Source organism: Macrotis lagotis, chromosome 6, assembly GCF_037893015.1.
Source record: "Macrotis lagotis isolate mMagLag1 chromosome 6, bilby.v1.9.chrom.fasta, whole genome shotgun sequence".
In the NCBI taxonomy this organism is placed as follows: Eukaryota; Metazoa; Chordata; class Mammalia; order Peramelemorphia; family Peramelidae; genus Macrotis; species Macrotis lagotis.
Genome location: NC_133663.1, coordinates 185,916,774 through 185,930,607, shown reverse-complemented (window position 1 = coordinate 185,930,607; position 13,834 = coordinate 185,916,774). Strand labels below are relative to the sequence as shown.

At 37.5% G+C, this 13,834-nt stretch overlaps 1 protein-coding gene across 2 annotated transcripts in view; it reads right to left on the bottom strand.

The window, feature by feature from the left end:
* Window positions 1–13,834, bottom strand: part of TMCO3 (transmembrane and coiled-coil domains 3) — an 88,408-nt gene that overhangs the window by 22,835 nt on the left and 51,739 nt on the right. For both annotated transcript variants that reach the window (XM_074192105.1, XM_074192106.1), the window contains exon 7: window positions 701–887. In XM_074192105.1, coding sequence (XP_074048206.1) covers window positions 701–887 — 187 coding nt within the window. The remainder of the gene's footprint in view (window positions 1–700; window positions 888–13,834) is intronic.

The window sequence follows — 13,834 nt, the reverse complement described above, 5'->3', positions numbered from 1 at the left end:
TTTCCACTGTATTAGGAATTCATCCCTTTCTATCACCCTCTCCAACCTCAGCTGTATTGGTTTTGGCTCCCATGGCACTCTATCACACACGGAGACACAGAGACACACACACACACACACACACACACACACACACACACACAAACACATAGAGACACACAGACACATAACACCCCCCCCAGCATCAACAGTTACCCAACTCATCTCAGATATATTTAGCCAACCCTTTAAGTTTGTTAGTTCTTTTAAAAAAGATTTTATATAAGTTAGAGTACCAAATTGAAATCTGAGGGCCTGAAACAATCCTTGTTAAAATTTAGATATCGTTTACATGATTTTTGTCATGCTCTCAAAACTCCTCATAACTACAAAAATTCACCAATCAAGTCCTGGAAACAGTTTTTAGAAATACTTTAGAAAAAATAGCATTTTTATCAGTTCTTACATAACTTAAGAATATTAAACATCAATAGTAGCAGACTTGGCATCATAAATCATATTTGCATTATATACTTTTTATAATTTAAATTTTTTTCAGGACTATGAACTGTCCAAATTTATGGAGTTATATTTTTCAAAGTTAGTAGTAGATAAGAATTAGATGAGCTTATAGATGATTAGTTAGATTTGTAATACAACCAAAACTTTATGCACTCTATTTGTAATTGAAAAAAAATTCATTTAATAGGATATCACCTACCTTCTTTATCACCTCGGGCACTACCAACAAGAAACCTGGACACCAAGGGTGTGCTTGATAAGGATAAACAAGTAGAAATAAAAACACTTTGTGTTGGTCTGATTTGTAAAAAGTGTCCCCACAATAAGCCAAATGAAATCATTAGGAATGTCATATAGCATGAGCCTTGCAAGGAGATCTTCCATACCTTAAAGAGAACAAATTTATTTAAATATTTTAATAACCTAATAGGATATCTCCTTTCCAAAGCCTGAGATGCTACACACAAATAAAACTGGACTACACATTTAAATCATGTACTTAACATAGCAGCACAATTTCCTCACCTAGCAACAAACAATAGAACACATGCTTACTAACTATGACCTGAAACAGTATGTTGGAGTTAAAAAAAAAGTAGTGAATTTGTAAATCAGGAGACCTGAGTTCAAGCACTGATTCTGCCACATACTGTCTGGGTCAACCTTTATAAGTCATTTAAACTTTTAGCCTCAGGTACATTGGGGACCCGGGTCTAGCTTATAGAATTGTTTTGTATATCAAATGAAATAATGAATGTTACAGAGCTTTGTAAATCTTAAAAGTGCTAAAACTGCATAAAGTGATCTGTAGCACTGATCCAAAGTACTCTAGGAGATAAAAAAGACTTCAATAAACATTTATTAAGGGTCTCCTATAAAGCAATGTTCTAGGTTCTTGTAGATACAAAGATAAACAATGCCACTATTCCTACCTTTAACACACTGTAGATAATAGTTTCTGACCTCAAGAAGCACTAGTCTAGTTAGAAATTCCAAACTACAGAGACTCTCCCTTTTAATTTATCCACAAATATGCTCCCTCCAATAATGCAGATAGCAACCCATTCTTGGCCACCTGTGAGAATCCTGTGCAACCATCAAACCCTTGTGGGTGGAGGTCTTCTGGCTCTCCCGACATCTCAGGAGGAAGCACCCAGGCTATCTGTCACAGAGTCCCTGCTTCTACCACTGCTATCTTCCAGGCTTACATTTCTCCTTCATGCTGTTTCTGGGCATGTTTTCATTTTTATAGAGTTCAGTTTGTACATACTATCAATTTACAAAACGTGAACAGATCACGTAATAGATAATGACTTTACATAATTATGTGTTTAATATAAATGATGAGCAGTGCTGTGACTGGGAGTTCCACTTCTCCTGATCCCCTAGCTGTGCCATACTGGACATATCACTGACTTCTCTAAGACTCTAAGGGACCCCTAATATTTCCCATTGTGCTTCATGTCATGTCCCTAATACTACTCTAGATTTTACCAATGGAAACCTGCAGGTGGCAAAGGTGGTGGGGTCGTCTAACTTCTGATAGGCACTGGCAGTATGACAACAACTAACTCAACCTCTTAGTTCCTTACAAGTTCCTGCAAGAAGCTAAATTGCAGCATAAATGACAAGGTACATTGGTAAGAGTTTCTTTTGCCTATCCTTCATAACAATGAATCATGGTTCTGGTAAAAATAATCTCTATAGATATTGTAGAAGTCATTATTGAAGTTACATACAAGCAAAGAGGCACTAGATTAAACAGGTATCAAGAATTTGAGACAAATAATAGATTCACGTGTCATACTGATTATACTAATATTTTGAAAATATTAAAATAAATCTTCCATTTTATCAAACAGATTTGCTTGGGTGGACTAATGAAAATAGGTATAGAAAAAACACAAGGGGTAGGATCTGAACTGATAATAAAGTATATTTGATTTCACTGGAACAAAAATGGCCAAAGGGAACTTTTGGCAGTGCATTTTTCACTTAAATACCCACCTAAGAAAACACAGATTCAACAAATCCCAAAGTAGCAATTTTATATTAATTCTACAAAAGAACAATAAACTGAAAAACTGTTTCTATTTTACTTTTAAAGGTTATTTTTGAATTCAAAGTTTACAATACATTATAAAGAGCTGCTTAAAATTGTACTTTTGTTTTGATTAGGAAAACAAAAAGAAATGTTTATTGATTTCCACTCTGTCCATAATCCTAGCAAAAATACAATATGACATATAAATCTTAGTCCCTGCCCACAAGGGAGTGTCCTTCTAGCTTTAAATCTATGATCCTAATTGTTAGAGAAGCTCAAAGGAAGAGAGTATTTCAGAAAAGGGAATATTTAAAAGAATTATTTTAAAAAAAGAAACTCTTCCAATTTAAAAGTAATCTGTAAGAAGATGCCTATTTAATTATTAAGTATCATATTTCACTAAAAGACTAAGATTCTCAGAACACTGAATGACCACAAGGTGGCACTAATGACTTTTGACAGTTGGGGTATAAAACAAAATGTGAAATATGAATTGCATCAGAAACTTTTGAAGTTTGCAGGACAGAATTTACTTCATCTAACCTCTCATTTGAGATAAGAAGCCCAGCAGAATGGTAAATGATGCCTGACTCTTTGCCCAGTGGTTTTCACTAACCATGAGTAGGCAACATGTGATCTAGATATGGCTGTGAGGCCAAGGAAACAAAATATGGATAAAAGTATAGAGGTTGAGAATATATAGAAACATATGTAATATACTCAAATTGATTATGGGTATTTTCAAGATTTAGAACACAGCAGTTTTCAATTCTTTATAAAGTTCATGTCACTTGAATGAAACCAAAAACCCCCAAGATCATCTAGCTAAAATTGCTTCCCTAAATAAAGTAGAATGGTTCTATTTTTGCTTAGGTAAAATGAAATGGCGTTAAGTACAAGAAGTTAATTTAATTTCACAAATATCCAGTTACTATTATTTACCAAAAAAAAGGTCTGTGTTAGAAGTAGGCATACAAGTATCTTTTAAAATGATTTTTAATTACAAGGTACTCGCAAAAGAGATAAATACTTGTGCCCTCACTCCACTGATGATTAAAAGATCATATCACCTCAAACTCCTCTGCATAATTCATGTCCATATTTTCCCATTAATCCTCCACAGAGGCAACATCCAAAAAGATGAAAAGAATCTATTTTAGAATATCAAAGACAAATCTTGCTGCAAGATACTCTACTTTAACCAGAAGAACATTGTACACTGTAACAGCAACATGGGTTTGATGATCAACCTTAATGGACTTGCTCATTTCATCAGTGCAATAATCAAGGTTTTTTTTAGGGTATCTGCCATGGAGAATACCATATGTATCCAAAGAAAGAATTGTGGTGTTTAAACAAAAACAAGACTATTACCTTCAATTAAAAAAAAAGTTTTATTATGTTATGTATTATGCAATTTTGCGCAATGTATACAGAATGAAAACAATGTAAAGACCATCAGATTGCCTTCTGTGCGGGGTAGGGGTAGGGAAGCAAGATTGGGGAAAAAAAATTGCAAAATCAAAAAAAAAAAGAGATAAATTTTACTCCTTTTTCAAGTTTTAAATATCCTTGGCAGTGGGGCAGCTAGGTGGTGCAGTGGACAAAGCACCAGCCCTGGGAGTCAGGAGTACCTCGATTCAAATCCGGTCTCAGACACTTAATAATTTTTTTTTAGGTTTTCTTTTTCCAAGGCAAACGGGGTTAAGTGGCTTGCCCAAGGCCACACAGCTAGGAGCACCTGGGTTGAAATCGGTCTCAGACACTTAATAATTACCTAAAGAGTGTCATCTGTATCCAGATAAGGAGCTGTGGAGTTTGAACAAAGTTCAAGGACTATCCCATGCAATTTAGAAAAATACAGATATTATTGTCTGATCTCTAAGGATATGACTTCTCTCTCATCACACCCAATTTGGATCAAGGTACAACATGGAAACAAAGTAAAGACTGACAGACTGCTTTCCGTGGGGGGGGGGGAGTAAGATTGGGGGGGAAATTGTAAAACCCAAATAATGTCTTTAATAAAAATTAATTTGAAGATGGCAACAAGAAGGGATGGAGTCTTAGGAGCTGTCTGATAAAACTCATCAGCTAAGGACTCTAACTAAACTTTCGAGAGACAGAACCCACAAAGGGACCCAGTGAGGCAGTTCTCCTACTCAAGGTAACCTGGAAAAGAGCAGAAAGGCTCTGCTCCCCGGGATCAGAGAGGCAGCCTGCCAGAGGGGTGGCCCACCAGAGCCAAAGAACTTCAGCCTCCCGGAAGCAGCCCCAGGGCGCTGGGAGTCTCAGCTCACAGCAGCGAGGGAGTCTCCTGAGCTGCACCCCAAGGAGCACCGGGCACAAAGTGGGGGAACAGCAGGAGACCTCTGCCCAGCCCTCGGGGCACACAGCCAGCAGCTTGGTCTTTCTGCAGCCCAGAGCCGGAAACAGAAGCAGGAGCCTCCAGGGCATGAGCCCATTGAGCTGAGGGAGGGGAGTGAAGAGAAACTGCTCAGTCCTCTGCACCTGAAACAGGACTCTGGAGCTCTGACCACATTCAGATCCTGATCACAGTCTAGGCCCACCCATAGAACAGCAGGCCCCCCCCCCCACCTCAGCCCCGTGGTAAAGAGGGGGCACATATGGTCATTCACAGACCAGGAGGGAGGACAGAGCCTCACACACTGAGACCCTTGTGGGAGTGTCCCAAAAGCTCAAGAAGCACCCCCAAACCAGGCCCAGGCTGGGAAAATGAGCAAGCAGAGAAACAAAAGGAAGACTATTGAGAAATATTTTGCAAATGAGCCCAAGAAGGATCAAAATACTCAGCCTGAAGATGAGGAAACACAAACTCCTGCATCTAAAGACTCCAAGAAAAACAGAAATTGGGCTCAGGCTATGACAGAGCTCAAAAAAAACTTTGAAAATCAAATGAGGGAGTTGGAAGAAAAACTGGGAAAAGAAAGGAGACAGAGCAGGAAAAACTTGAAAATGAAGTCAGCAGCTTAGTCAAGGAAATCCAAAAAAATGATGAAGAAAATAGCATGCTAAAAACCAGCTTAGGTCAAATGGATAAAACAGTTCAAAAAGTTATTGAGGAGAAGAATGCTTTAAAAAGCAAAATTGGCCAGATGGAAAAAGAGATAAGAAAACTCTCTGAGGAGAACAAATCCTTCAGACAAAGAATAGAATTCAGGGAGATTGATGAATTTACCAGAAATCAGGAATCAATACTTCAAAACAAAAAAAAATGAAAAATTAGAAGAAAATGTGAAATATCTCATTGAAAAAACTGATATGGAAAACAGACTTAGAAAAGATAATTTAAAAATTACTGGAATACCTGAAAGACATGATCAGGAAAAGAGCCTTGACATCATTTTCAAAGAATTACTACAGGAAAATTGCCCTGATATTCTAGAAGCAGAGGGCAAAATAGAAATGGAGAGAATCCACCGATCCCCCAGAGAAAGAGATCCCAAAAAAACAACCCCTAGGAATATTATAGCCAAGCTCCAGAACTCCCAAGTCAAAGAGAAAATATTACAAGCAGCCAGAAGGACACAGTTCAAATATAATGGAGCTGCAGTCAGGATCACACAGCACTTAGCAGCAACTACATTGGAAGCTCGTAGGACTTGGAATACAATATACAGGAAGGCAAAAGAGCTTAGAATGCAGCCAAGAATGAACTACCCAGCAAGGCTGAATGTCCTCTTCCAGGGAAAAAGATGGATTTTCAATGATCCAGGGGAATTTCAAATGTTCCTTTTGGAATAGCCAGAGCTGAACAGAAGGTTTGATCTTCAGATACAGGACTCAGGTGAAGCATGGAGATTGGAGGAGAGGGGGGAAACATGAGGGACTTAATGAGGCTGAACTGCATGTATTCCTGCATAGAAAAATGACCCTGATAATACTCATATGAACCTTCTCAGTTAATAGAGCAGGTAGAGAGAGCTTTTATAGTTGAAGCACAGGAGAAAGCTGAATTCGAAGATAAAATATGGTATAAAAATGGAGTCAATAGAAAAAAAAGGGAAATGGAATGGGAGAAAGAAAAAGGAGAGGGAATAGTCCAAGATATTTCACGTAAGATTTTTTTTTATTACAATGAGCTATTGCAATGATATGGAAGGGGGGAGGCAAGGGGGAATGAGGGAACCTTTGCTCTCATCAAAGATGGCTAGGAGAGGAAACAGCATATATACTCAATGGGGTATAGACATCTGGAGTAAGAAGGAAGGGGGAGCAGGGGGAAGGGGTGGGGATGTCAATAAAGGAGGAGAGGATGGACCATGGGGGGACAGTGGTCAGATAGAACACATTTTCTTTCTTACTTCTTGCAAGGGGCTGGGATTGGAAGGCCTGCCCAGGACCATGGGGCCAGTTGGATTCTGGGCCTAAGGGGTGGTATGGGGGCTCAGGGCTTCTTGGCCCCAGGACCAGCAATCTGTCTGCTGAGCCAGTCAGCGACCCTACAGCAGAGTCAGAGTGAAAGGAGAGAGAAAATAGAGTACATGGTAGCAGAGAACTAAGAAAGGAGGGAGTTGTGATCAGCAATGGCAAAGTTGGAAAAATATGGAAGCAACTTTTGGGATGGACTTATCATAAAGAATGAGATCCACCCATGACAGAGTTGTTGGTGTTGGAACAAAGACTCAAGCACATTTTTTGTTATTATTATTTGAGGGAGGGTGCAGGGCAGGTGGGGCTGGATGGCCTGCCTGGGGCCACATACCAGGGTGATCTTTGGGTGTCTGGGGCCAGATTTGGACCCAGGTGCTCTTGGCTCAAGGGCCAGTGCTCTGTCTGCCACCCAGCCACCCCTACTATTATTACTATTTTTATTTTATTTTAGGTCTTTTTTTTCTTTTTTCTGGTTTTTGCAGGGCAGTGGGGATCGGGTGACTTGCATGTCACATGGCTGGGTGATTGCTGGGTTTCCGAGGCTGGATATGGGCTCCGGTGCTTATGGCTCTAGGGCTGGTGCTTCGTCCATTGTGCCACCTGGCCATGCCTATAATTATTACTATTTTTTTTAATTCTAATTTTTTTTCTCTCCCCTTTACTTTTTTCGCCCAAGCAAGTCTATCTATATTCATGGGGGAGGAGGGGTATTTTGTTTACTTGTAAAAAAGATTATTTTATTAATGTAAAAAACATTTGTACAAAATGAGAATAAAAAAATAAATTTAAAAAGAAAAAGCTTAAAAAATTAATTTAAAAAAAGAAAAACATAGTGTAGACAAAAATTGAATGAGAATTCTTGGAAGAGATGAAGAAAATTTTTTTTAAAAGAGTTAAATATGTTCTTATAAATGAAATAAAAACATGATAGGGAAAAATTGAAAAAGAAATAAGAATTAAAGAACTCAAAGGGAATAAAAGAGATATAAAACCTGGTTTAAGCAAAAAATTGATAAAAAAATTAAAATGATCAATTAGAGGCCAATAACTCCATAGGATAATAATTAAAACAAAGTATTCTCCCAGTAGAAACAATTGTGGAAAAGAGATAAAAGAGAAAAAAATTAAAAACTGAACTGCCATGAAAAGAATCTAAGCATTTTATTTCAAGAAATCTTAAAAAAAGAAAATTTCCTAGATTTTTTTAGAACCAGAGAACAAAATGGAAAATAAAAATAATTCACTGGTCACACAACCTATTCAAAGAAACCTTAAAATGAAAAAACCCAAGATCCACATCTCCAAAATCCAGTGTATCCAAGTCAAAGGAAAAAAATATATAAACAGAAAGAAAGAATTCAAATACCAGGGAGCCAGTCAATCTCATACAAGAGATAGCAACCACCGATATGAAGAAGTGCAGATCTTAGAGAATCATATTCCAGAAAGCAGTCTCTCCTTTGCTTTGACTTAGATAGAAGGATCTTAAAAAAAAAACAACACTACCACCCTAAAAAGGGGGACAGGAAAGAGACAGGAAGAGGGAGGGGACTGAATGCGGGTAAATCTCATTACACCAAGAGGTACAAAAAACCCTATGGTAATAGTGGGGAAGAAGGGAGCAGAGGAGAAACACCTGAATCTTCTCATCAGACTTGGCTTAAAGTCAACCTACACATACTCAGTCAACTTAAAAAACATCTAATCTTTCAAGTATTAAAAGGGGAAAAGGGGAGGGGGGGACAGAGAAAGGGAAAGGGAGTGGGAGAAATAAGGGGAAATAACAAAAAGGAAGGGAAGTGAAAAGGGAAAAGGGAAAGGGGAAAGGGGAGGGTGTGATATAGGAGGGTAAACACACTAAAGGGGGTGGTTTTCAGAAACAAAAGACATTGCACAGAGGCCTCCTCCCAAACAAATGCAAACTACTTCTGCCTCAGGACCAGGCCTGTGAGCAGAAGAACCAGCCCAGCTGAGGAATGACCTCAGGCCAGGGTAAAGCCCACCATTGATTGAAGGCAAAAGAATTCAATAGTTTCAACTCCTGCCTTCGGGCAAAGGGAGAAGGCTTCCCAACCAAGGTCACAGACACTCCAGAGAGGAAAACCAGCACCTCCTACTGGCCAGACAGAGAAACTGCACTCAGTAAAGCCTTTAGAGATGCCAAGCCCAGGTGAGCCCTTCCCCCCCAACTCAAGGTCTTAGCATAATGAAGAAGGGCGGAAAGGTGGATCCATAAAAAAATTCCTAGAAGGGAAAGACCCCAACTCAGAGAGACCTGGATTCTGAGAAATGTAACTCTAACAGAGAGAATACACCTAGCCAGAAATGATGGACATCCATGACCTATCCATGAGAATGCTATCTAATGGGATGTAACTGGCTTTAACCTGACTTGGGAGGAAGACTCTAATAACTCTCAGGAATTTTGACTCTATCCAATAGAATATACTGAACTAGAAGGGACAGAAACTCAGAATTGTCTATGACCTAGATAGAATGATCTAAAAAAATACGCTACCTCCCTAAAAAGGGGGACAGGAAAGAGATGGGAGGAAGGAGGGGATTGAATGGGACAAATTTCATTACACTAAGAGGTACAAAAAATCTATGGTAATAGAGGGGAAGAAGGGAGCAGAGGAAAAACACCTGAATCTTCTTCTCATCAGACTTGGCTTAAAGTCAACCTACACATACTCAGTTAACTTATAAAACATCTAACCCTTCAAGTATTAAAAGGGGAAAAGGGGAGGGGGGGACAGAGAAAGGGAAAGGGAGTGGGGGAAATAAGGGGAAATGAGAAATAACAAAAGGAAGGGAAGGGAAAAGGGAAAAAAGGGAAAGGGGAAAGAGAGGGGAGGGTGTGATACAGGAGGGCAAACATACTGAAGGGGGTGGTATTCAAAAACAAAATACTGGGGAATATGGATAAGAGGGGGGGAAGGGGGAAAATACAAACAGAGGGAACATAGCACAGAGGGCAATAAAGAATTAGTAATCATAACCTTGAATGTGAATGGGATGAACTCTCCCTCAAAATGTAAGCAAATAGCAGAGTGGATTAAAAACCAGAATCCTACAATATGCTGCTTACAAGAAACTCATTTGAAGCAGAGAGATGCATATAGAGTAAACGTAAAAGGTTGCAGCAAAATATATTTTGCTTCAGCTGAAGTAAAAAAGGCAGGGGTAGCAATCCTTATCTCAGACAAAGCAGCAGCAAAAATAGATAGAGTTAAAAGAGATAAGGAAGGAAACTTTATCCTCCTAAAAGGTACCATAGACAATAAAGTCATTTCAATACTGAATGTATATGCACCCAGTGGGACAGCACCCAAATTGTTAGAGGAGAAGCTGAAAGAATTCCAGGAAGACATAGACAGCAAAACTCTACTAGCAGGAGACCTCAACCTCCCGCTATCAGATCTAGAAAATAAAATCATAAAACAAACAAGAAAGAAATTAGGGAGGTAAATAGATATATTGTTAGAAAAATTAGATATGGTAGACTTATGGAGGAAACTGAATGGGGATAGAAAAGAATATACCTTTTTCTCTGCAGTACATGGAACTTATATAAAAGTCATATGCAATACTGGGCCAAGGAGATATAGACCCAGAGCAAATTGGAAACTGAATAACCTCATTTTAAAAAATGAGTGGGCCAAAAAACAAATTATAGAAAGAATTAACCATTTTATCCTAGATAATGATAATAATGAAACAACATACCAAAACCTATGGGAATCATTCAAAGCAACTCTCAGGGGATATAATATAGCTCTAAATGCTTATATGAATAAATTGGAGAAAGCGGAAATCAATGAACTAAAAATGCAACTAAAACAATTAGAGAAAGAACAAATCAAAAATCCCCAATCAAATACCAAATTAGAAATTTTAAAAATTAAAGGAGAAATTAATAAAATTGAAAGCAAAAAAACTATTGAATTAATAAATAAAACCAAAAGTTGGTATTATGAAAAAACCAATAAAATTGATAAACCTCTGGTCAATTTGATCAAAAAAAAGAAAGAAGAAAACCAAATTGCTAGTATTATAAATGAAAAAGGTGAACTCACCACCAATGAGGAGGAAATTAAAGTAATAATTCGAAATTATTTTGTTCAAGTCTATGCCAATAAATTTGATAATCTAAGTGAAATGGATGAATATTTACAAAAATATAAGTTGCCCAGGTTAAATGAAGAAGAGATTAAATACCTAAACAACCCTATCTCAGTAAAAGAAATTCAACAAACCATTACTGAACTCCCTAAAAAAAATCTCCAGGGCCTGATGGATTCACAGGTGAATTCTACCAAACATTTAAGGAACAATTGATTCCAATCCTATATGAACTCTTTGGAAAAATAGGGCAACATGGAACTCTGCCTAACTCTTTCTATGAAACCAATATGGTACTGTTACCTAAACCAGGAAGAGTTAAAACAGAGAAAGAAAATTATAGACCTATTTCCCTGATGAATATAGATGCAAAAATCCTAAATAAAATCTTAGCAAAATGACTACAACAAGTCATCACTAGGATAGTACATTATGATCAAGTAGGATTTATTCGAGGAATGCAGGGTTAGTTCAATATTAGGAAAACTGTTAGTAAGGAGCAGCAATTACAGAAGAAAAAGAAATTAAAGGAATTAGAATTGGGAAGGAAGAGACAAAACTCTCACTCTTTGCAGATGACATGATGGTTTTTACCTAGAGAATCCCAAGAAATCATCCAAAAAACTACTGGAAACAATCAGCAATTTTAGCAAAGTTGCAGGTTATAAAATAAACCCTGATAAATCCTCAACTTTTCTATATATGTCTAGCAAGAAACAGCAGGAAGAGCTAGAAAGAGAAATCCCAAAAGTAACCTCAGACAATATAAAATATTTGGGAGTCTATTTGCCAAGACAGACTCACAATCTTTTTGAAAACAATTTTAAAACACTACTCACACAAGTTAAATTAGATTTAAATAACTGGGCAAATAGCAACTGCTCATGGATAGGTAGAGCTAATACAATAAAAATGACAATTCTACTAAAACTAAACTATCTGTTTAGTGCCCTACCAATCAAAATTCCAAAAATTACTTTTACGAGTTAGAAAAAATTGTAAGTAAATTCATATGGAGAAATAAAAAGTCAAGAATTGTCAGGAGCTTAATGAAAAAAAGTGCAAAAGAAGGTGGCTTAGCCCTACCTGATCAAAAATTATATTATAAAGCATCAGTCATCGAAACTGTTTGGTATTGGTTAAGAAATAGAGTGGTGGACCAGTGGAATAGACTAGGTGTAAAAGCAGGAGATGATTATAGTAATCTGCTGTTTGATACACCCAAAGAGTCTAGCCATTGGGATAAAAACTCCCTCTTTGATAAAAATTGCTGGGACAATTGGAAGTTAGTATGGAAGAAACTTAGATTAGACCAACACCTCACACCCATTACCAAAATAAGATCCAAATGGTTACAGGACATAGACATAAAAAACAATACTATAAGCAAATCAGAAGATCAAGGACTAGTCTGCCTGTCAGATCTATGGAAAGGGGAACAGTTTATGTCTAAGGAAGAGTTGGAGAACATCACCAAAAACCAATTAGATGATTTCGATTACATTAAATTAAAAAGTTTTTGCACAGATAAAACCAATGTAACCAAGATCAAAAGAAATGTAGTAAAGTGGGAAACAATCTTTACAACTAATGATTCTGACAAAGGACTCTTTCTAAAATATACAGAGAACTGAGTCATATTTTTAAAACAAAAAGCCATTCCCCAATTGACAAATGGTCAAAGGATATGCAAAGGCAATTTACAGATGAGGAGATCAAAGTAATATATAGCCATATGAAAAAATGCTCTAAATCATTAATTATTAGAGAAATGCAAATTAAAGCTTCTCTGAGGTACCACCTCACACCTCTCAGATTGGCCAGTATGACCAGGAAGGATAATGGTCACTGTTGGAAGGGATGTGGGAAATCTGGGACACTATTACACTGTTGGTGGAGCTGTGAACTTATCCAACCCTTCTGGAGAGCTATTTGGAACTATGCCCAAAGGGCAACAAAAATGTACATACCCTTTGACCCAGCAATACCACTACTGGGTTTATACCCTGAAGAGATGAGGAAAAAGGGTAAAAACATTACTTGTACAAAAATATTTATAGCAGCCCTGTTTGTGGTGGCAAAGAATTGGAAATCCAGTAAATGTCCTTCAATTGGGGAATGGCTTGGCAAACTGTGGTATATGTATGTCATGGAACACTATTGTTCTATTAGAAACCAGGAGGGTTGGGAATTCAGGGGAGCCTGGAAGGATTTGCATGAACTGATGCTGAGTGAGATGAGCAGAACCAATAAAACACTACACCCTAACAGCAACATGGGAGTGATGTTCAACCCTGAAGGACTTGCTCATTCCATCAGTGCAACAATCGGGAACAATTTTGGGCTGTCTGCAAAGGAGAGTACCATCTGTATCCAGATAAGGAGCTGTGGAGTTTGAACAAAGTGCAAGGACTATTCCCTTTAATTTAGAAAAAAAAAACCAGATAGCTTATTGTCTGATCTTGTTACCTCTTAGACTTCTCTTTAAGGATATGATTTCTCTCTCATCACACCAAATTTGGATCAAGGTACAACATGGAAACAAAGTAAAAACTGGGGGGAGGGGAAGCAAGATTGGGGGAAATATGTAAAACTCAAATAATATCTTTAATAAAAATAAATTTAAATTAAACACGAGTAACTTAGTGAAACTGAATATAATACTACAGAGATGGTTCTGTAACATATTACTGATGAGAAGACAAAACTTTGAAATACAAGGAAGACAAGAGAAATGTGAAAAGTTAAACAGAAGCAAGAAATTATAAA